The 22,742-nt window shown below is 46.5% G+C and overlaps 1 protein-coding gene across 1 annotated transcript in view; it reads right to left on the bottom strand.

The window, feature by feature from the left end:
- Positions 1-15,018: 15,018 nt before the first annotated feature.
- The window catches only part of LOC142570546 (sodium-dependent noradrenaline transporter-like), a 107,191-nt gene continuing 99,467 nt past the window's right edge, over positions 15,019-22,742 (bottom strand). Inside the window, exon 13 of the mRNA XM_075678921.1 lies at positions 15,019-15,592. Within this exon, the coding sequence (XP_075535036.1) occupies positions 15,128-15,592 (465 nt within the window). The 3' untranslated portion in view covers positions 15,019-15,127. The remainder of the gene's footprint in view (positions 15,593-22,742) is intronic.

Genomic DNA, 22,742 nt, shown 5'->3' with positions numbered 1-22,742 from the left:
CTGTAAACACAGCACTTTTGGATTGTGTGTATGGATGAGTTCTTGCACATCATCAAGATTCCTAAGAAGACCTCTGACATTCCATTGAATGATTTGTGTATCCATATTTAAAGAAATATAGGTGCTGTGTTTACGGAAACGGAAGAGATGTCTTACATTACAGAGCCCTTTCGAGGCCCTGTAATAGGTGTTTTGTTCTTTTTGAAGCGTTCGAGCGAGTCTCGACGCTCCTTAGGCGTTTGGTGCGCCTTGGGGACAGGTGTAGTGTCCATTGCCTCCTGTGAGACGCCGGACAGGCGCTCTTGCGAGCGAGAGGTTTTCAGAGGGATTCCCGCCTTCGAGGGCAAGACCCCTGCGCCCACCAGCCCGGAGGTCGATGGGGCTCCCTGAGGGATTTGGCTGCGCTGGCCGTTGCCAGCGCTGGAGGGGGCCTCGGAAGTTGGGGCAGCCTCGGCTGCGCCCACCTTCGGGGTCGATGGCTCCGTCTGCTCGGTTGGCGGAGCAGCCCTAGCTGCAACCACCGTGGGGGCAGATGGCGTAACTGTAGACTCACTGACTGTGGGTCGGACAGCCGCCGGAGGCCGTTGTGACGCTGCCCCCTGACGCGCCACATCGGCAAAGGTTTTCCTGGGCAGGTACGATACCCGCCTACGTGCCTCCTTGAAACTTATATTTTCCTTTACTTTTATTGTTACAATTTCCTTTTCTTTTTTCCACGATGGGCACGACCGCGAGTACGCGGCGTGCTCCCCATCACAGTTTACACAGTGGAGAGTGTTCGCACAAGCTTCAGTGGCGTGTTCAAGGGCACTGCATTTGGCGCATGTTTGGCGGCCTCGGCAGCTCTGCGAGCTGTGGCCAAAACGCTGGCATTTGAAGCATCTTAGGGGATTTGGCACATATGGTCTGACACGGAGCTTTATGTACCCGGCCTCTACAGACTCGGGCAGAATACTTGAACCGAATGTGAGTATCAGGTGCTTTGTTTGAATTTCTTTTCCATCCCTTCTTATCTTAATTCTTCTCACATTGACAACATTCTGATCACTGAAGCCCTCCAGGAGCTCAGCCTCTGTCAGCTGGAGCAAATCGTCATCCGAGACAACGCCGCGGGTGGTGTTGAGCGTGCGGTGTGGAGTCACTGTTAATGGAACATCTCCGAATGATACTAGACTGGGCAACTTATCGTACTGTTTCTGATCATGGAGCTCTAGCAGGAGATCACCACTTGCCAGCCTTGATACCTTGTAGCCTGGACCAAGGACATCAGTTAAGGACTTTGAAACTAGAAAAGGGGAAATGTTTCGTACTTGTTTTTCTGATTTTTCTGAGTGGATCACATGGTAACGTGGGAAGTTCTGTCTTTGTCGTCCAAGGAACTGGAAAACTTCATCGGTGCGCCCTCTTTTGTGAGGGCGATCAGGAAGCGGAGGGAAGGAGCTAGCCATAAAGGAATTGAATTTTCGGCAACAACGCCAGCCACCCACCATGGAGCCCTACAAGGGGACGTTACAGGGACTGTAAAAACAGGTCCTGCAAACGCCAGCTTTACGTTGTCACTATAACCAAATATGAGATAACCTAGGTTGGTTATTCACACAAGGTTAACCCTTGCTGCCTGGAAAAATTGGAAGTAAGCGGAAGCTAGGAGAAGACAGGAAAGATGAAAAGTAAGAGAAAGACGAAGATTAGAGGGAGAGAGAGACAGGAAAAGGCAACTACCGATTTCCCCCGGGTGGGTCAGTCCGGGGGTGCCGTCTATGTGAAGCCGAGGCCGAAGAGGTGTGTTGCCTCCGCCGGGGGGCCTTAAAGGTCCAAACACCCAGCTTCGGCTCAACCCCCAGGATCCCCTTTTCCCCAGACACGGCTAAGCCGCGCACGGCTACACGCGGGAGGGTCCAACCCTCGTGTGCTCGGGTACGTGGTGTCGCAACACACCAAACGCCTGCTGACGCAGACGCCCCTGCGGGGCACGCAAAATAAGGCAACCGGCTTGAAAAAGTGCGTACGTGAGTGTTCGCTGTTTTACGGCACCTATTTAGGCTGCTGCACTTTCTTTTTTACACGCGACGCGTCGGTATTGAGCCGATTCTGGGTGTTTCCGGCTCGCTACACTGTAAACGGAAATAACTCCGAGGTGGGAGTATACTGCTTGTCCTATAGCGACCCCCCGGTTCGGAGTTTTTTTTGCTCCGTATGTTCGGAGTAGAATTTTTACTCCGTACGAGCGGAATTTTCGCGTGGAATTATGGGAGTTTTTTTTCTGTATTTTCTTTATTTTTTGCTTTGCTATTGACGGAGTTTTTTCGAGGTGCAACGGGAGTATAGAAAGAGCCATCGCGTGAGTTTGCGCGAACATGTTTACATGCAGAGGCTGCTGGTCAAATTTCGAAATACGCACACGAGACCGCGTCGAATACGACGGAACAAGTCAATGAAAGCACATATATCATGACATACATAAACATTTTAGAAACGCCCAATGCAGAAATTTGAAAGACATCACACGTACACGCGATACTCAAGAAGCAACGGTGCCAGTATATATAGCTACGATATTGTGTGCCTCGAAACCGCCTAGGGAGCAGCTGTGCTGTTTTCAGAATTACGACTCACATGATCGTTCATACGAGATCTCTCTCTCTGAAATTAACAGAATACCTTAAGCAACACAACACTGTTAATTCAAAATAGTGAGAGAAAAAAAGTTAATGGCGTAATTTTTCAAAATTATCATGCCATTCTGTGAGTGCCGAAGCGACTTCGCACACTGCCGGCGTTCGCGGCCAAAAAGTAGTGCGTTAGTTACAGTAAACAAGAAAAATGTAAGTGCATGTGTTGCATAGCAACATTAAATTTTTGCGATATAGTGGTAGCGTAGCAAAAAATTATTACGTTTGAGCATGACCCGCAGCAGCCGACATAATTAACACCGAGAAATGCGCAGTCATATATTTTATACACCGCACTACTTGCTCTGCGTCCGAGCGATCTGTCTCGGTTGCGAAAAGGAGCTACATCGCTGATCTGTCGAGTGAATCCCTAAACTCGGAGCCAGCAGGCATGCGTCTAAATCAGTGTCTCGGATAGAGCGTAATGTTAATGCAATATAGGAAGCAACGACGTGACCAAAACATATATGCGCGATAACAATTCGATTCACATCGCTCAATAAGAAGCTTTATTTTCAGTACGCAGTACCGTTTTTCTTCGGGCGAGGATATCCGTTCACAGATACATAAAAACAGTTGCTTTCACTCCGGTCTTTCTCACTGGCAACACAGCACCGCAACGAACTTGGGTTACGCCATTCAGGCGCGACTAGCACGGATGTCGTCGCTCGAACAGTGGCTACTGTTGCCATTGCTACGCGGTCCTTTCAAACACTACACTGGACGTTGTCAGCATGTACTCAAAAGGACATAGAAGTCGCATTTCACGTACTGAAGAACACAAGACAGGGTGACGCAGCACGAAAACACAGCCAGAACGTGAGCCGACATCACGAGCCAGTGAGCAGCTTCGAGGTGTACCTAAGCCTTTTTCCGCACTTGAAAACGTGGTTCTTGCAATCATCGTTGTCAGCAAAGCGATCACAGCTAATGTACTTGATGCTGAGATACAGTGAGCTTCAGGCATGCCTATAACACTTTCTGGAAGGAAATACGGGAACCAAATTGACGAAACGCTGTCACGGAACGACACTTCACAGACGTAAACAAACCGTCAGCCATGAACACTGCCCGCTCCGCCGAACGCGCCCGGTCGCTGGAGAGGCGCACAGCCTCATGGGAAGCGCCACGTGACCAACCTGTATCGGCGGAGGGGAGTTTTTTAAAACTCCCTATCGGAGTTTCACGGGAGAACAAGATTTTTAAGCGGAGTAAAATCGCGTCATGTCGCCTTAATACTCCCGCAGCTAGCCAGCGGAGTGAAACGAGGGGATGGCGCTGTTTTGCTCCCATACATCGGAGTAAATATTTGAGAGGGGAGGTTTTAGGGCACATCACCTCTTAAAAACTCCCAGGTGGGTTTATTTTCGTTTACAGTGTACGTTCTCGCGCAGCTCAGCTTTTTTCCCGTCTGCGTCCGACTTTGAGCCTGCCTTGTGCTCGAGGGAACATGAAAAGCTATTTATGTTCCCGACGGACATGGCAATCGTGGCCAAGCCTCCCCAACAGTATCAAGCATCAACAACCAAAAATCCCTCCAACGGGCCACCGACGGAGGCCAATCATTTCTATGGCGTGATTGGTCCACGCTCTCCGCCGCGCGCAACGACTTCCGGTGGCGGCGGTTCCCTGGGCGGTGAATATCCGGGAAGCGTAGACTGGTCGCGAACAGCTGCAGTTTTTGGACGTCGGGCAGCCTTCGCCGAGCGGCGGTTGCCGAAATTTAACCGCGTTTTCGCTCCATGGAGATTAGCTTTTATACGGAATGTGACGGCGAAGGCAACGGCAAAATGCGTTTGGAGTGTATATATAATTGCTATCCCAAAAAAGAACGTTACGCACGCCGCGGGCGAGCGGCAAGGGACGCTCGCCCGCGCCTTTACTGAAGAAGGGAACCTTAACGTTCACAAGTGCATGCGACAATGCGAAAGGCATATAGCTGGCTCGCAAAGAAAGCCCAGCCGTGTTCGATCAGTCAACTCGGTTGGCCGTAAACCGGACAGCGCAAAGCCGAACACAGAACCTTGTACTCCACAACGAGGAGTAAACGCGCCACAGTTGTCAGAATCTGCCCGCAGGTGTAGATCTCTCTCAAGACATGTCAGTGTGCAAGTTCCGCAAGTACCGTTGCCGTCATTGGAAGCGCTACGGACACTTAGCGAAAATGTGCAAGGCTAAGTATAAGGGTACTACGAATGCGGTGGACGAATACAGTGACAACGAACTGGTGTTACACAATATTTACTTGTGTGGTGAACGTGCAGGGTGTTATGAAATATATCTTCGAGTGGCAGAGAAAGATGTTCGCATGCAGATAGTCACAGGAGCATCTTTTTCAACTGTGTCAGCAAGCCTGTACAAGATTTACTGGTCCAGTCCACCTTTAGAGTCCTGTCATTTAAAGTTGAAAACGTACGGCGCTTCTCAGCTCGGAGTAACGTGGAAGCAAATAGTTCCAGTGAATCACAAGAATCGACACCAGGAGCTTCCATTAATGGTTGCTAAAACCCGTGATACAAACAATACTGCATTGCTTGGGCCAGAATGGCTCGCGGCTCTGTGTTGGATTGGTCTAGTGCGCATGCAGTACGCCAAGATAGTGCTGCCATGTTACTTCAACGGCATTCACAATTTTTTGATCAAACACTTGGTCTAACGAAAATCTCTCCTACCAAACTAGCGCTCAAACAAGGTAGTACCCCTGTCTTTTGCAAAGTGCATCAAGTGCCATTTGCATTGAAAGACGCGTTAGTGCGAGAGCTGGAACCTTTTGTGGAGGCCAGTATTCTTGTACCAGCACTAAAGAGTGAGAGGGCAACGCCCCTTGCACTCAAGTCGAACGGCAAAGTCAGGATGTGTGGCGACTTCAAAATGACAGTAAATCAGCGTCTTCGCACTGGTCATTATCCTTTTCTCAGATCAATGATCTGTTTGCAACCTTGGATGCAAATAATTTACACTATACTTGATCCATAGGCGGAGAGTTTGCATTATTCCGGGAGGGGGGATGGGGGCGAAGGGGCTTGGGTCCGACCAGCTCTCCGAACGCCATATAATTCAGGCACTCGAAATTTCATGTGACCTTGAAGAATTGAGCGCTGAAGTGACGGCGTTATATGAGCATATACAAGACCTCATAGTAGGAGACAGTTCGGTTTCATAGCCTGAGTCCTGTCGGTGGTGTAATCTTCCTTCGTTTAACTGTCGCATACTTAGCTATCACTAACACTGCTTAGCACTTCCGGTGAAGCTGCAGCCGCTCTGTCTCTGTTTTTTTTTCTTTTCCTGCGAGTCCGAGTATTAGAGCTGCTGCGCAGTTTCGAATGAATCCGGCTTGGCCTCGTTTGGGTTACTTAGTGAATTCATCATCATCATCACCATCAGCCTGGTTACGCCCACTGCACGGCAAAGGCCTCTCCCATACTTCTCCAACCACGCCGGTCATGTACTAATTGTGACCATGCCATGCCTGCAAACTTCTTAATCTCATCCGCCCACCTAACTTTTTGCCGCCCCCTGCTACGCTTCCCTTCCCTTGGGATCCAGTCCGTAACCCTTAATGACCATCGGTTATCTTCCCTCCTCATTACAAGTCCTGCCCATGCCCATTTCTTTTTCTTGATTTCAACTAAGATGTCATTAACTCGCGTTTGTTCCCTCACCCAATCTGCTCTTTTCTTATCCCTTAACGTTACACCTATCATTCTTCTTTCCATAGCTCGTTCCATCGTCCTCAATTTGAGTAGAACCCTTTTCTTAAGCCTCCAGGTTTCTGCCCCGTAGGTGAGTACTGGTAAGACACAGCTATTATATACTTTTCTCTTGAGGGATAATGGCAACCTGCTGTTCATGATCTGAGAATGCCAAACGCACCCCAGCCCATTCTTATTCTTCTGATTATTTCCGTCTCATGATCCGGATCCGCCGTCACTACCTGCCCTAAGTAGATGTATTCCCTTACGACTTCCAGTGCCTCGCTGCCTAATGTAAATTGCTGTTCTCTTCCGAGACTGTTAAGCATTACTTTAGTTTTCTGCAGATAAATTTTTAGACCCACTCTTCTGCTTTGCCTCTCCAGGTCAGTGAGCATGCATTGCAATTGTTCCCCTGAGTTACTGAGCAAGGCAATATCAACAGCGAATCGCAAGTTACTAAGGTATTCTCCATTAACTTTTAGCCCCAATTCTCCCCAATCCAGGTCTCTGAATACCTCTTGTAAGCACGCTGTGAATAGCATTGGAGATATCGTATCTCCCTGCCTGACGCCTTTCTTTATTGGGATTTTGTTGCTTGCTTTATGGAGGACTACGGTGGCTGTGGAGCCGCTATAGACATCTTTCAGTATTTTTACATACGGCTCGTCTACACCCTGATTCCGTAATGCCTCTATGACTGCTGAGGTTTCGACAGAATCAAACGCTTTCTCGTAATCAATGAAAGCTATATATAAGGGTTGGTTATATTCCGCACATTTCTCTATCACCTGATTTATAGTGTGAATATGATCTATTGTTGAGTAGCCTTTACGGAATCCTGCCTGGTCCTTTGCTTGACAGAAGTCTAAGGTGTTCCTGATTCTATTTGCGATTACCTTAGTAAATTTTTTGTAGGCAACGGACAGTAAGCTGATCGGTCTATAATTTTTCAACTCTTTGGCGTCCCCTTTCTTATGGATTAGGATTATGTTAGTGTTCTTCCAAGATTCCGGTACGCTCGAGGTCATGAGGCATTGCGTATACAAGGTGGCCAGTTTCTCAAGAACAATCTGTCCACCATCCTTCAACAAATCTGTTGTTACCTGATCCTCCCCAGCTGCCTTCCCCCTTCGCATATCTCCCAAGGCTTTCTTTACTTCTTCCGGCGTTACCTTAGGGATTTCGAATTCCTCTGGAATAATTTCTCTTCCATTATCGTCGAGGGTGCCACTGGTACTGTATAAATCTCTATAGAAATCCTCAGCCACTTGAACTGTCTCATCCATATTACTAATGATATTGGCGGCTTTGTCTCTTAACGCATACATCTGATTCTTGCCAATTCCTAGTTTCTTCTTCACTGTTTTTAGGCTTCCTCCGTTCCTGAGAGCATGTTCAATTCTATCCATATTATACTTCCTTATGTCAGCTGTCTTACGCTTGTTGATTAACTTCGAAAGTTCTGCCAGTTCTATTCTAGCTGTAGGGTTAGATGCTTTCATACATTGGCGTTTCTTGATCAGATCTTTCGTCTCCTGCGATAGTTTGCTGGTATCCTGCCTAACGGAGTTACCACCGACTTCCATTGCACACTCCTTAATGATGCCCACAAGATTGTCGTTCATTGCTTCAACACTAAGGTCCTCTTCCGGAGTTAAAGCCGAATACCTGTTCTGTAGCTTGATCCGGAATTCCTCTATTTTCCCTCTTACCGCTAACTCATTAATCGGCTTCTTATGTACCAGTTTCTTCCGTTCCCTCCTCAGGTATAGGGTAATTCGAGTTCTTACCATCCTGTGGTCACTGCAGCGCACCTTGTCGAGCACGTCCACATCTTGTATGATGCCAGGGTTAGCGCAGAGTATGAAGTCTATTTCATTTCTAGTCTCGCCGTTCGGGATCCTCCAGGTCCACTTTCGGCTGTCCTGCTCGCGGAAGAAGGTATTCATTATCCTCATATTATTCTGTTCCACAAACTCTACTAATAACTCTCCCCTGCTATTCCTAGTGCCTATGCCATATTCCCCCACTGCCTTGTCTCCAGCCTGCTTCTTGCCTACCTTGGCATTAAAGTCGCCCATTAGTATAGTGTATTTAGTTTTCACTCTACCCATCGCCGATTCCACATCTTCATAGAAGCTTTCGACTTCCTGGTCATCATGACTGGATGTAGGTGCGTAGACCTGTACAATCTTCATTTTGTATCTCTTATCAAGTTTCACAACAAGACCTGCCACCCTCTCGTTAATGCTATAGAATTCCTGTATGTTACCAGCTATATTCTTATTAATCAGGAATGAGACTCCTAGTTCTTAGTGAATTATACAGTGTCATCTCCGCTCGTCATCTCCGTATTCTGCGCATCATCCAAGTCTACGATGACGTCACCAACCACAGTCGTTATAAGAAGGCGCCAGTGCGACAGTTTCTTCAGTGGGCGCGGGACCATCACTGTCAACATGTCTCACGCTCCGCGCTTTTACGCATTACAGGTGTGTAACGTTTTTTCCATGTATGCCATTAGGAGCGACGACCGTTTCCTATTACTGTTCCCGCGCCCACGAGTGCTCCGTGATATTGCTGTTGATTGTTTTTCAATGGGTGTTTTATTACTATGCTCTGGAGATACTGAGTCGAACCCAGGACCCCCGACTCGTTCTCAGTCCTTGGCTGAACTACAGTCCTTGCCTGATGAGCCAGGCGAACAGATGAAAGTCATATTTCATATTCTAAATGATCTTCAGGCTCGATCCGTGCAAGCAGCAAAAAGCCAGTCCAGTATGGTGACTGACATTAAAGCCATCAAAGCCAGTAAAAAAAATATTGAAATCAAAATTGGCGCCATCGAAAAAAGACTAGATGACCTAGAAGATAAAACGGACTCACTTGGCCAAATTGATCACGAAATAGCCACCACCCAGACCTCGGTACAGTCGCTGTCAATCAATTCTGCTTCTTTGCAATCACGGCAGACCGAACTTGACGGTCAATCACGGCGCTGCAACCTCATTTTTTATGGATTAGATGACCGCCGGGAATCGTGGGCTGAGTCGGAAGCAAAAATTAAAGTAGTTTTGGCTGACGCACTTGACACTCTGCCGGATTCAGCCATTGAACGCGCTCATCGACTAGGTCAATATTCGCCAGGAAAAAAAAATCGTCCGATCATTGTAAAATTTACTAACTTTAAGATAAAAGAGAGAGTCCTCTCTGCCCGAAAAGAGCTGAAGGACAAAAACGTCGAAGATTACTCACCTGCTACACGTCACGCTCGAAAGAAATTAACCGAGTTTGCCAAAAGTGCATCCGACAGAGGTCCGTATCAGCTCCGATATAACAAATTACTTATGAATAAGAAATACCACATGTATGATCCCGAATCTAACTGCGTTAATGAGCATACGAAGCAACCGCCATCACATGATAGTCCTCCTACTAACTCTGTTAAACAGCACGCGCAGAAACCGCCCTCAGCTTATAATCCCGCCAGATCGGCTCACGGCAGTCCGTAGGGACGCGCGAGGGGCAGTGGACGTTCTTTTTCGCAGATAACCGTTCTTTTTACTAACATCCGCAGTATCATCAGCAAACGTGACTGCCTTAACTCCGCCATCGACACCTGCAGCGCTGATATCATAGTACTAACTGAAACCTGGTTGCGTCCTGAAATTCGAGACCACGAACTTTTTCTTATTGCAGATAATTTCTCTATCTATCGCTGCGATCGCATTGGGGACAAGGAGGAGGCGTACTGCTAGCTATCACGAAAAATTTCGCTTCACAGTGCATCCACGTTAACGCCGCTTTAGAAACTGTCTGGGCATGCGTCGCCCTAAATCATAAAAAAGTTATTATTGGGCTGTGTTATCGGCCCCTACCTATACATAGAACTTCGTAAATGAATTGCACGATGTTGTCAACATCGTTTCATCCTTTACCCGAACTTTTGCTTGGTGATTTTAAAATGCCGAACATAACCTGGTCTAACGCTGTCCCCACGATACACCCACCTTCCGCGCTAGCTAAAGACTTTTTAGAAATGTGTTCCGTTTTTTTCTCTCGAACAGCTTGTAACTGAACCGACTAGAACCACAGACTCTGCTACTAATACCCTTGACCTTGTTCTCGCTTCACAGCCCGACCTAGTTTCCAACATCACTCACGTTCCCGGAATGAGCGACCACTCTTTACTCTTTTTTTTTCACTTAAATCTTGAACAACCTAAACATGCCAAAAGAACTGTAACCATCCGTAACTACAATAAAGCAGACTTTGACGCGATTAATAGAGGACTATGTTCATTCCTTGATGTTTTCCTCCAGGATTTCGACAGCCGTACAGTAGAAATTAACTGGGCAATCTTCGCAGAAAAAGTTACTTACCTAACCAACAAGTACATTCCCATTCGCATCGTAACTAGCAAGTCACACGCTCCCTGGTATAATGTTCATATAAGACGCTTATCAAATAAGAAGAGTAGATTGTACAGGTCGGCAAAGTTTTCCTCGAGTGAAGCTCGTTGGAGTGCCTACCGATTGGCTTCAAGCGAATATGTATCCGCGCTAAGAAACGCCAGAAACAATTTTTGATGTCACACGCTGCCGTCCATGTTAACAAGTGATACCAAGAAATTCTGGCGTGTTATTAACCAAAAAGATGATGACACCATAACTCTTGTAGATAACTGTCGGAATGTCATACCCTGTGATCATATCACATCCGTCCTCAATGAAACATTTATCCAAAACTTTTCTGCAACCTGCAATGTTTCCCCACCTACTGCACCTTGTTATGATTACCAGGCTATGTTTCCAGTTACAATTGAACCCTGTGGCATCGAAACCGTGATTAAATCGTTGCGTCTCTCCTATGCTCCTGGCCATGACCTAATTTCCGTGAAATTTTTGCACAGCACTGTTGTTTATTCATCTATTTTACTAGCAAAACTTTTTCAACAATCGCTTGACACAGGATACCTGCCCTTTGATTGGAAAGTCCGTAAGGTGATTCCACTTTATAAATCAGGTGACAAGCATTCTCCTCTCAATTATCGGCCTATATTACTATCCAGTATCCCATGCAAAATATTAGAACATATCCTATATTCACAGCTTGCTAACTTTGTTGTGTCAAACTCATTTTTTTCAAGTTCACAGCATGGCTTTCGAAAAACATATTCTTGTGAAACGCAGCTGGCTTCCTTCATACATAAGCTACACCTAATTCTTGATACTCGTTCAATGGCAGATTGCATTTTCCTAGACTACTCCAAAGCTTTCGATAAAGTGTCTCACAAACTGCTACTTCACAAACTACAGCTCATGAACATTGACCCCAAACTTCTAGCTTGGATTGAGTGTTTCCCTAAAAACCGTTCGCAATACGTGTCAGCTAATAATCTTAACTCTCACTTAAACCCTGTCCATTCCGGCGTCCCACAAGGCTCCGTCCTCGGCCTCTTCTTTTTCTAATCTACATCAACGATTTGCCTTCTTCTGTTTCCTCTCATATCCATTTATTTGCGGATGACTGCGTCATCTTCAGAGAAATAACAAGCAGTGATCATGTAACCGCTCTTCAGACTGACCTGAACGCTATTTCATTGTGGTGTAAAACATGGCTAATGGAACTTAACATCACAAAATGTAAATCTCTTCGCGTATCAAGAACTTGCAACATAATCCCCACTTATTCCTTAGATCATGTCCTCTTAGAATCGGTAGGCTCATACAAGTACCTTGGTGTACACATCACTTCCACTCTCACTTGGTCTGCACATATCACATACATAATTAACAATGCTAACCGTATGCTTGGTTACATCCGCCGCAACTTTTCTAAAGCGCCCTCAAACTGCTGTTGTACAAAACGTTAATACGTCCGAAACTAGAGTACGCCGCATCCATCTGGGACCCTCATCATGAAAACCTAATAAATTCACTAGAAATGGTCCAAAATAACTCGGTTCGCTTCATTCTTTCCAACTATAACAGGACCGCTAGCATTTCTTCAATGAAATCAAGCCTTAATCTACCGTCCCTAGCCTCACGCCGCAAAGCGTTTCGTATCTGTCTGTTCCATAAGATGTTTCCACACCTGCGTAGCGAATTAATCCCTCCCCCACGTCACCTATCATCGCGATTAGATCATGCCTACAAGGTCGGTGTCCCATTTCGTAGAACTAACGCTTTCTTCCAGTCATTTGTACCTCGTACAGCAGCAAAGTGGAAACACCTTCCCGCACTGACAGCCACCATCAAAGATTACCTGCTTTTCAAGAACGCCTTAGCTAATATTGTATGAGTAGACACACCTGTTAACTTTTTATTGCAATACTCATATTCCTTATATCACATTTCCCATTTCTTCTTGTTTTGTATGCCTGTAACCACTCCCCTCTCCAATGCCAACGGCCCTGAGGGTACATGAAATAAATAAATAAATAAATCATCCACCAAGACTTAAAGAAAGATCAATTGTGTTACTCGAAGAAAACCTAGTGCATATTTCTTCCAGTACAGTAAGGTAGCCACCGGTAATTATTTATTTGCTGAGGTTTAATTCGGTAATTGCAATTTATTACTTATTCGAGACGTACTGTCCTAACTTACAGTGTCAATGAAACATTTGTAGGCACTCAGAATGACATCTAACTGCGGTGTTCTCAGTGACGTACTAATTGCGTGCATTTTTTTTTCGACTGGCAAAGAAACCTCACAAAGTATGAAAACTACCACGTGAGTGCGCTTCCACCCACATCATAAGGCAGCGCCCTCAAATAAGCTGAATGAAAACAACTGCATTGCCTTTCGCAGACCCGAAGAGAGAGCGTATTACCTTGATTATGGTACGGAAGGAGCACCAACAGCTGATTTGGCGGCTTCGCAGCTGTTCCTTCCTTTCATTTCTACGTCACACTTACTATCCGTCTTTGAAGGCCGACCGACCACATTTATAACAAACGCCTTTCGATAACATGGCCGAAACGCCACTCTGACCCCGCACGAAATGCGAAAAGCAATGTAATAGGCATAAAATGTTTCAAAATCCTGGTACTGCATCGCAAGAGTGCGTTCGAAGCTATATTTTTTGCCAGAAACTTCCTTAGGACGAGAGCCAAAATAAAGTGACCGTTTCATTTTTCATGAAAGTGTATACGTGCTGCAAAAACAGTTTGGTGTCAAAAAACAAGAGCAAATAAACAGACAGGGAAGCGACCATCGCGTAGAGAAAAGCCAAAACAGATGCGTCGGAGAAAGTAAATATACCGCTTTTAAATCAGTCGAATTGGCAATCAAGATATAAGCAAAAAATATGATTTCAGTGTGCCTTTATTATCTATGAATTCGTAAGCTCTTTAGGTTTCCTTTCACAGCTACGCATTACTGATACCGTTTTATCACGTGTTCAGTGGCTTTCCTGATGACCGACGCCGGAACTCAACGGCAGATATCCGCTATCTCTCCCCTCCTCCCGAAAACTCCGGAGGGGACTCGGGCCCCTCCGGAGTGCCAAACATATACCAAACATGTACCAAATTTGTACCAGATTTGTACCAAACATGTCTGCTAGAGTGAAACCCTCGTAAAATGCTTTCAACCAAGTGGTTACAGTGGCCAAGTGAGGCAGAAAAGGCTTTTGAACAAAGAAAAACGTGACTCACGCAAGACACTCTCTTGCCGACGACACCGTGATACCGACGACAATGCCACCGGAACCTGTGGGCCAATACAGGCTTCGCTTGGAAAGCAATTCACTGATGATTGCGATACTCCTTAACGCGAAATTTGTGCGCAGCTCTATGCGTGTTTTTATTTTGCGATATATTGGCTCGCGGGCAATCTGGCTCTTGCGTTAGATTGCAAACGGAGCGAAGTGTGGCGCGACCACCTCGCTAATTGGGGGATCGCGAGAGGCAGCACGTGGATGGCGCACGGGTGCCATTCGCAGCAGCGCTCTTGTTTCCGTATATGGTACCGGAAGACGCGCTCTCCTCGTGGCATCGGTGAACGGACAACGGCGCTATTACGGCAACATCCCGCACGCCGTAGCGGTCGTCGTCGCAGAGCACGCCTCGCACAGCGCTATGCTTTTCTCATACTTTCGCCCTAACCTCCTCATTCGTTTTCCGCCACATGATTCGGCTGCAGTGTCTTCCCCCGCTTTCCTCCTCACTATCTATTTGCTATCGCTATGAAAAAAATCGTTAGGAGGCAGCAGTGTCAATGTTAATCATGATATCGCCTCCGGCCCAACTCGTCATTTATATTGTGTTTCGAATTCTGCGCAGGATGAACTAGAAGCACGGACCTTTCACTGATCTTCCCTGCAATAGCCAATGCTAAACGTGTCACAGTAATATTTATTTTGATAATCTTCATATTTTTCGTGTCATTCTTTCTCAAGCTTTGTATTTTTGTGTCATGAGTTGCTCCCCACTTTGTTAACGTCTCTTTCTCCTCCTTTCTGTATTGAATTTATGTTGCGTTTTCTTGTGTGTGAGCTGCCGTTGTCATAGTGGTCCATTTATATCTATTGTTTGTTTTATCGCGTAAGTTGTCTTATGGGCTATACGGTTTGATGAACGGCGAAATGAGTGCCGGACAAGGTGGCTTCTTCAGCAACCGCTACTTGATGTCGTTTGCCCTGCACGGACCAAATTTGAACCCTTATGCAAAGGTGGAATGATAACGCTACAAAACAAAGAAACGCGACCGTCTAAGGAAAACAAAAGCGCCAAATGCCCCAGTATGACTTCATTCACCGATCTATTGGTTTGACGGGCTTCTCCTGATTACTGCAAGATGCGGAGTCTTCCTCGTCACGAAACGTTGCTGCCGTGCTGGGATCTGCTCCCGTAGACGTGGCGAATGCAACTGGCAAGGCTGAATGTTGTTCGTCTTCTTCGGTGGCACTGGGACGCGTAGCTGGGTCGTCAGGCGCACGCGTAGAGGACCACACAGTGACACCATCTTTCCCACGCATTTCGACTTCAAGTGGAGCGCAAGGACTAGGCGAGGGAGCGGTCTCTGCTCCGTACTGCTCTCCCGGCCGTCCTAACGATGTCATGGTTAAGGCAGTGTCCGTCTGTGGCTGTTGTGAACGATGGCCCGACTTTTTATGCGGCAGTGCGTTGCGACGGGCCAGGAATGTTAGGTAGCGCTCGTAAACCGCCGGTTCCTTGGGACCAAAGCCTGACTGCGGCTGCATGGCCAAGTATAGGTCCTGCGAAGTGCAGGCAAATAAATGATTATTGTGACGCATTTGCAGCAGAACTTCATAGTATAGTTAAATGAACACTAGCTGTTGGGCTACTTGGGTTTTTTGCCTTTCGCGCCGTTATTCGCGCTGTTTGCTAAATAATGTTATTGTCTTTCTTGGACACCTAAACCTGAGGCTTTTTGAGGCGTACATTACTTCCGCGACGAATCGAAACACACATTCAACTAATTAGAAAGGTTACTAATTAACTTCCTAATTCCTTACTTTACGGAACATATTGCAATTTACGAGTTGCAGCCGATGAGTTTGCAAGACGTATCCACTTGGAATGAACTTCCAGAGTGGCACGAATTCGGAGATACGTGCCATTAAACTCGCCGTTCAAATCCACTGTTGTTGCACTTACTTTTTAAGAAAACGCGCTTTTATGTATCAACAGCACAAACATATATGGAACACCCATGCATTTCACCCCACGCTTTCTGAAATAACACCTCAAAAATGGCTCAGCCAGGGTCTTCATTTTAAGTGAATACGTCTTGCAAACTCACCGGCTACAATTCATTAATTTGAATCGGTGCAGTAATATAATCAAGAAGGAAATTAGTACGTTTTTTACGAATCAGTAGAATGTGTTTCGATTTCTCCTGCTAGTATTGTCCGCCTCATCAAATAATCTAGCTGAACGAAAAGAATTATGTTACCTGCCACCGTCGTTTTTTTTTAAATTCTGGGCGACCTGAAAATGATCACCTCGCATACTCACACCTGACGTGAGAAGCGTGTAGAAAGAGCACGGAACTTCTCTCGAATATGTCAATTACCGGCGAACCGTCAATAAATGAGATATATCATACTGAGTCGCCTGTTTGGTGTGTTTTTGGCAATTTTTATGAACAGTCGACTTACTCGCGTTCCATTTGCTTGCTGCCTGCTGTCAATTTTGCTGTTGTGTCTCTTGCCTATTACGTTAATCTCTCGCTGGCGTAGAAAATCGGTATCTGACGTGTTTTACTTTGCTGCCGCGTACGCGTTTGCTTTTTTTCTTTGTCGCTCTGCTACGACCTTCAAAAGAGTGTCACCCAGTTCAACGAGTTAACCTGCGATCGTTTAAGACAGAGCATGTCAAAATAGACACGAACGCGGCAAGTATGGTATTCAAATAGCGCATGTATTTTCATTGGAGGAACTTGAGAAACAATACTTTCATGTTCAACTCATTCTTGCACTGGGGAGGTTATGCGAAACATTTATCTGGATATTTTAATGAACATCCCACGTAGATTCTATCGATTTATGAGGCGAATAATGTGTCTAGACTATATTGTCGACACCAATGTTGAGCTATGACTTAACTCTGGGCACGCCCCGTCCGAGGTTTCTCAACGCACCGTGTGCGCCGTGAGCCCGGGCCTGGCTCGCGTCGCCGCGCTTGGCGAACCACAGAGAATCAATCAGAGCACGGCGTAGTTCCGAGTGTCTCGACCGCAAGACGGCTCGTCGCGGCCTCATGCGGCAGTCGCGGCGCCTACCCTATACGCGGCAGCGTGGCCTCCGAGATTGCACAAGGGTTCTATGCAGGATGCGCCGAGTTTCTCGTTCACCCGAGTTTTACCCGAGTTTGTTCGACGGCAGTCAGTGAACGGAGATAGCGTGAAACGCGCAAAGGCTGCAGGCAAAAAAATATGCAGACAGAAAGCCGCGTATGACAACATGAGCGCACGCTGCGTGGCACGCTGCTTCCACGTATCAAGAGCAGACGGCTGCACAACGAAACGAGCCAGCACCGCGTATTGTTATCAACGGATTACCGCAACTTAGCAATACCGTGACTGTCCCGCTGTCTGTCTGCACACTTGCCGTGAGCCGCTTGCCACGCCTTTCCCGAGCGCGTCAAGGACCTGCCTCCTCTTTCGGCAACTATCTTTCTATCCTCCATCGAATGCGAACAGGGTACATGCGGCGCATTCTTGCACCTACGCTTTCGCTCAAACGAATACGTTAAAATACAACAAATAAAATAACGAACATTTTTATTTCTTTAAGTCTCTGTTTTTCGTTTTGAATGCTAGAAATTCCTGATGACAAACGGAGATCGAGCAAATCATTAAATTTTGCACTTCTTGCCGCGTGTGCCGACAGTGAGGCGAAAGCTTAGAAGCGGATACATTGAAGCGGGTCGCACGCACGAGGCAGTTCATACGGTGAGAAGTCGCCTAGGGGCGCTACAGTGCTATTCTCAATAATGTCAGTGTTCACCACTCTTTCTCTATTAGGGGAATAGAAACGCAGCGCCGCGGTACGGCTGTTCATCGCAGGCGCCTTAACGCCCCCGCTTTACGAACTAAAAACGACACACTAGTCATAAAAACGGGAGCAACGGTTGTCGCTGCAAAATGGCGGTCCGTAGTGCCCGTAGTGACGCAGTTCAGTGAAAATGTATCAGTTTATCTTTGTGCGCGAAGCCTCGGCGATGCATTGCGAAGAAGTCCGTGCTTCCCATCGACACAATTCATCGCTTGTCATCGCTTGCCCACTGAAAATGCCTCTGAGCGCATGTACGCAGTATTTGAGTTTTTTACGCACCAAGGTGCTTCCGGATTACTTATTCTGGAGCCAGCAGCGATCGCAGAAGGATATCGTAACGACACCGCAGCAATCGCATTTTGGCAGGTGAGGGCTCGTGTGTGCGGTTATGAAATGAGACTTCGAACTGAGGAAGGTGTTGGAACTGTTGAGTGCACAGCGCTTGTCAAGAAGAAATGTCATTGCACTGGGTCTAGAAGAGCGAGCGATTCTCGGACGCTGATCGTGTTTACGACGCTGTGGCTCCGATACATCACCGATGACAGAGCAGCCATCTCCAACGACTGCTGCGATACGCATTCCTCAGCATCGTCGTTACCCTCGGCGCATCGACGCCTTGCAAGCAGCTGCAGTGACGTGCCGATAATTGTTTACTGTGCGCTATGTCGCCACAATGCAGGCAATGAAACCGTGCTGTGGGGCCATCTCAGCCCGAGAAGATATATGCATAAGCCAGCGACAGTCAAAGCTTGTTTTTGATAGTAGTGCGCAGTACATTGCCGATGACAGAGCGTTGTGCGTGTTTTATGTCGGTGGTGAATATTCTTGATGCCTCTCTCAGCTCGGCACCGCGTCGCTGTTGCCGAAAGATAAGTTGGGCGTGGCCCAACCGTGGTTGGGTGCGGGCACAAAAGTTACATGCCTCGAGCGAGGCGTGACCTCTGGCTTTGATTGACAGGCGAATTCGTGCAAAACTCGTACATCGCGAAACCCCCTCCGAGTTCAACTCGGAAACATGGCGGCGGCAGCAGCAGCCTGTGTTATTGCAGCCAGCGGCAGCAAGCGTCAGTGTGACCGTCTAGACCCGTTCGCGTACATGACCGCCGTGGAGTTTCAGCGTCATTTTGGCCTGTCGAAGACATCAGTGCGCTGGCTGTGTGACGAGCTAGGCGAGGACTCTGGGCTGTGGAGACAGGGTGGCGGGCTTCATTCGCTCACCGTCGAAGAGCAAGTCCTCTGCGCCCTCCGTTTCTACGGGACTGGGAGTTTTCAGGGAAGCGTCGCCATCAAACTACTGTGAGCCTCTGTGTCAGGGATGTCTGATGCGTTTATTGATGCGGCAGTGCGCAAGCGGTGGCTGGCTTTCGCGAAGACTGCGGCTGAGCGGGCTCTTATAAAAGAACGCTTCTTACTTCGCAGAAACATTACGAACGTAGTCGGGTGTGTCGACGGAACGTACGTGGGAATAAAGGTGCCTTCAATGTCAGCGTTACTGTGATTAGCATTGAAGCAATGTCTAGACGCACCATATTGCCAAATTTGTCACTTCTGTGTACCCGACTTAAATTTTGTGTTACCGACATCACGCATGCGGCAGCCTATGATACTGACTTTTTCGCTGGTTGCTGACTTTTTACCGATTGTTCTACTTGTCTATCAGGGTGCCTTCGAAATGGCTCACTTTTTGGGGAAAGAGGTTAATGAAGCATAAATAGATAAATGGATATCACAAATTGTGTGAAGTACCCTGTGAATGCTGATCTCATAAGGAACTTGGGGTTTTTTATGAGATTACTTAGTAAGGTTGCTTAGTATGCATAATGCTGAATTTTGGTCATGCGTCATCTATCGGCCACACAATCAAACAGCAAGGCATTGCACAATTCATTGCAGCGCGAGATGCGGATGTCGCGCCAAGCCGGTTGTGCCTATGCATTTATGGCAAAATGAAAATGCATTGAGAATCTTAGTGTGCTGGCTTGCATGAAGAAAATACTTCAGAGTGTTTGCTGTGTTCAGTGTTGGTGCATGTGCCAGTGGTTCAGTGTGTTTTCTTGAGGGGGGGGGCAGCGTTATTGTATTGTGTGTGGACAAATCGTATATTTTCCTCTCATAATGGGGCTCTAATTTTTCAGCAGTAGAACAATGCAGATCCAATGCTTTGCTGAACTCGGTGTGCGTGAAGATGTCGTGAACCACCAAGGCAAAATTCAATATCGGGAGAAACGTGGTGCAGATGCCAATGAAAAGTGGGTCTTTAACCCGCCATGATAAAAATAAAAATTGCAGAGCCAATACTTTTTGTACAGCTTTAGAGCAATGATTACACAAACTGTGACATGCTCAAACGTGTAAAAGCTTGCCGCAATGCCAAAGTAGGATGAGCGATATGCAGCATATTTTGGGATTTAACATGTCTTGTAAATGCTATTTTTACTGTAAGCATCGCTGTCACGCCTTTCCCTCTGGCACTCCCTTTACTGAAACGCAGCACTGTCTTTCTATTGGTGTCATGATGATGATGGTAACGGCAGCAGTAAGGCTGGTTAATGCTTGCCCCTTTGATTCCTGCGAGTTTAGTGGTACAGAATATGGCATGTGCATACACCTGTGCAGCAAAATTTTATGCTTGTGGTGATTTGTTGGAGAGCTAATTCATGTTGGGACATTTCAAACACGTGCGCCATTGTGGCTTAATAACTAGATCATTGGTGAGGTTGAAGTCTCGTTGTATTGGTGTAGAAGCTTCAAGCTGAATTTCACAACAATTCGACGGGACACAAAGAGGAGAAATACACACAGCAGAACGATCTGCTATGTGTGTTACTCTTCTTTGTGTGGCGTTGCATTGTTGCGCAATCCAACTTCAATTTGAGCATTGGGCCTCTTTGGTGCAGGACCGAGGAAGTGTGAGCTATTCGACACCATGCCAGTGCCTTGCCACACAATTATGGAAGTCTGAAGGTTTGCAACCAAAGCTTTCCTTCCCAATCCACCTGCTCATGTAATACAAGCACTGATTGAAAGAACCGTCATACAACAATAATGGTAAAATGAGTGGCCTTTGAAAATTTGTATGTTGACACTGATGACATAATTGGTGCCACAGCGAACTCGACAATTGCACTGGACAGAGTACTTTGTTTCCTATGTGAAGCACAAGCTTCCATTACATGCTGTGCAGATAACCAAGCTCAGTTTGTTTTAACGTGGTACACAACATTCGCTCTAATCTGTTTTTACTTCTAAAGTGCCAAACACCACCTCTTTTTCAAGGATGTCATGGGAATATTTGGCGAGAACTGTTTACAGCCCCTCAAAATGGAAGTGTGGCCAGCCAGCTTTGCTTGGGTGCCTTTATAGATTTCTGTTCCTGATCATTGTGTGCTATCAAGTTGCTAAAGTCCATGCAACCAGTGCAAGGAATTACGTGATTCTATAGTCGGATACAACTTTAGGGAGCCGCAGAGCCTGCACTTCAACGGCAGGTGAACACAAGCCTGCACCAACGGGCACACACTCTACACTGACGTCGTGCCGCTGGACGCACTAATACCCGCTCATTGGAGAGGGACTATTTCTTTAGACGTGGAGGCTGCTGCGCGTTGGTCATCTGGAGGGGGCCTCTCTTGTCTTGTGAAGTTGTATCCGACTAGAGGATGCTGCTTTTCATACAACACAAAAGGAAAAAGTGTACAATTATTTCGCCTATGAAATGGATACATCACAAGTGAGCTATGCATGGGCTTAAGCTGTGTGACAATTAGTACGTTCAAATATGACATTGTTAAAGAATATCTGGTGTCGAACATGCATGTAATGACACGTTTAAATCGGGGAGTGTTGCATTCATGTGCACAGTCTATAGGTGATAGCATTATTAGGGTCATGCCATTTCCTGACTTTTCATTGTGAAATACACACACCGTTCATCTTGTGGCTAATCAACACCCACTGTATTCTTGCACATAGGAAGAACAAACAGCACAATGACGTATATGCTGCATTAGTGTCTTTTTCATTTAGACGGTCCAATAGTGGCACAGGTTGTCTTACGTTTTTGCCCATTTTGAAGAGACATCAAGTGCATGTTACAAGTGTCCCAATATGCACAGAACAATGTTTACTGCAATAATTTTATTCATGCTCTTGAGTAATAAACAAAATAATAAACTGAAAGCTCCTTTATCAGGTGTGTTCTGGGGGTTCGACTGGAAAGCAGTGAGGGCACTGATCCTACTGTTGCAGAGCAGCCCTCTGGACCTTGCCCAACTGTCAAGAGCATGTGCCTGGCGCTCGCCCACTGCCACCAGGTGGTTGAGTGCCTCCAGCAGCAGAATGTTTTGCTGCAAAAGAAGTGGATTGTTGGAATGAATCAATCGCATATAAACGATTATTTACAAATAAAAATGCTCACTGCACTATTGGTACTAACCGCCCTTAACTTTGGAAGCCTTTAGTGTATGCATAATAAAACAATTTGTCGGGACAACGTTGCTTTATTTTTCATAACAGGTTGTTTTTTTCAGAGCCAATTGTAATGTTTATTAGTGTGCCAACAGCTGAGGTGTCCTCGCACCTTCACCAGTCTCTACTGTCAGCACCACAAACCTATTTCTGTTCACTGCAAGAGCAATGGCGCTCCCTACAATCCCGTCTTATGCGAGCGGATTGCATCCTATGCCTACAAGCATCATATTTTTGTCCCATTACACAATTTTCTACCATCCTCGGCTGCAGTTCTCTCTCCTTGACATCCATTCTGTCACGCTTATGTAATCACCTATTATAAATTGGCAACAAGTGATTGAAGACGTGCATGGCCTGCCCACAGATTCCATTTTTT

This window comes from Dermacentor variabilis, chromosome 2, assembly GCF_050947875.1.
Source record: "Dermacentor variabilis isolate Ectoservices chromosome 2, ASM5094787v1, whole genome shotgun sequence".
Lineage (NCBI taxonomy): Eukaryota > Metazoa > Arthropoda > Arachnida > Ixodida > Ixodidae > Dermacentor > Dermacentor variabilis.
This window is presented reverse-complemented; position numbering and strand designations above follow the sequence as displayed.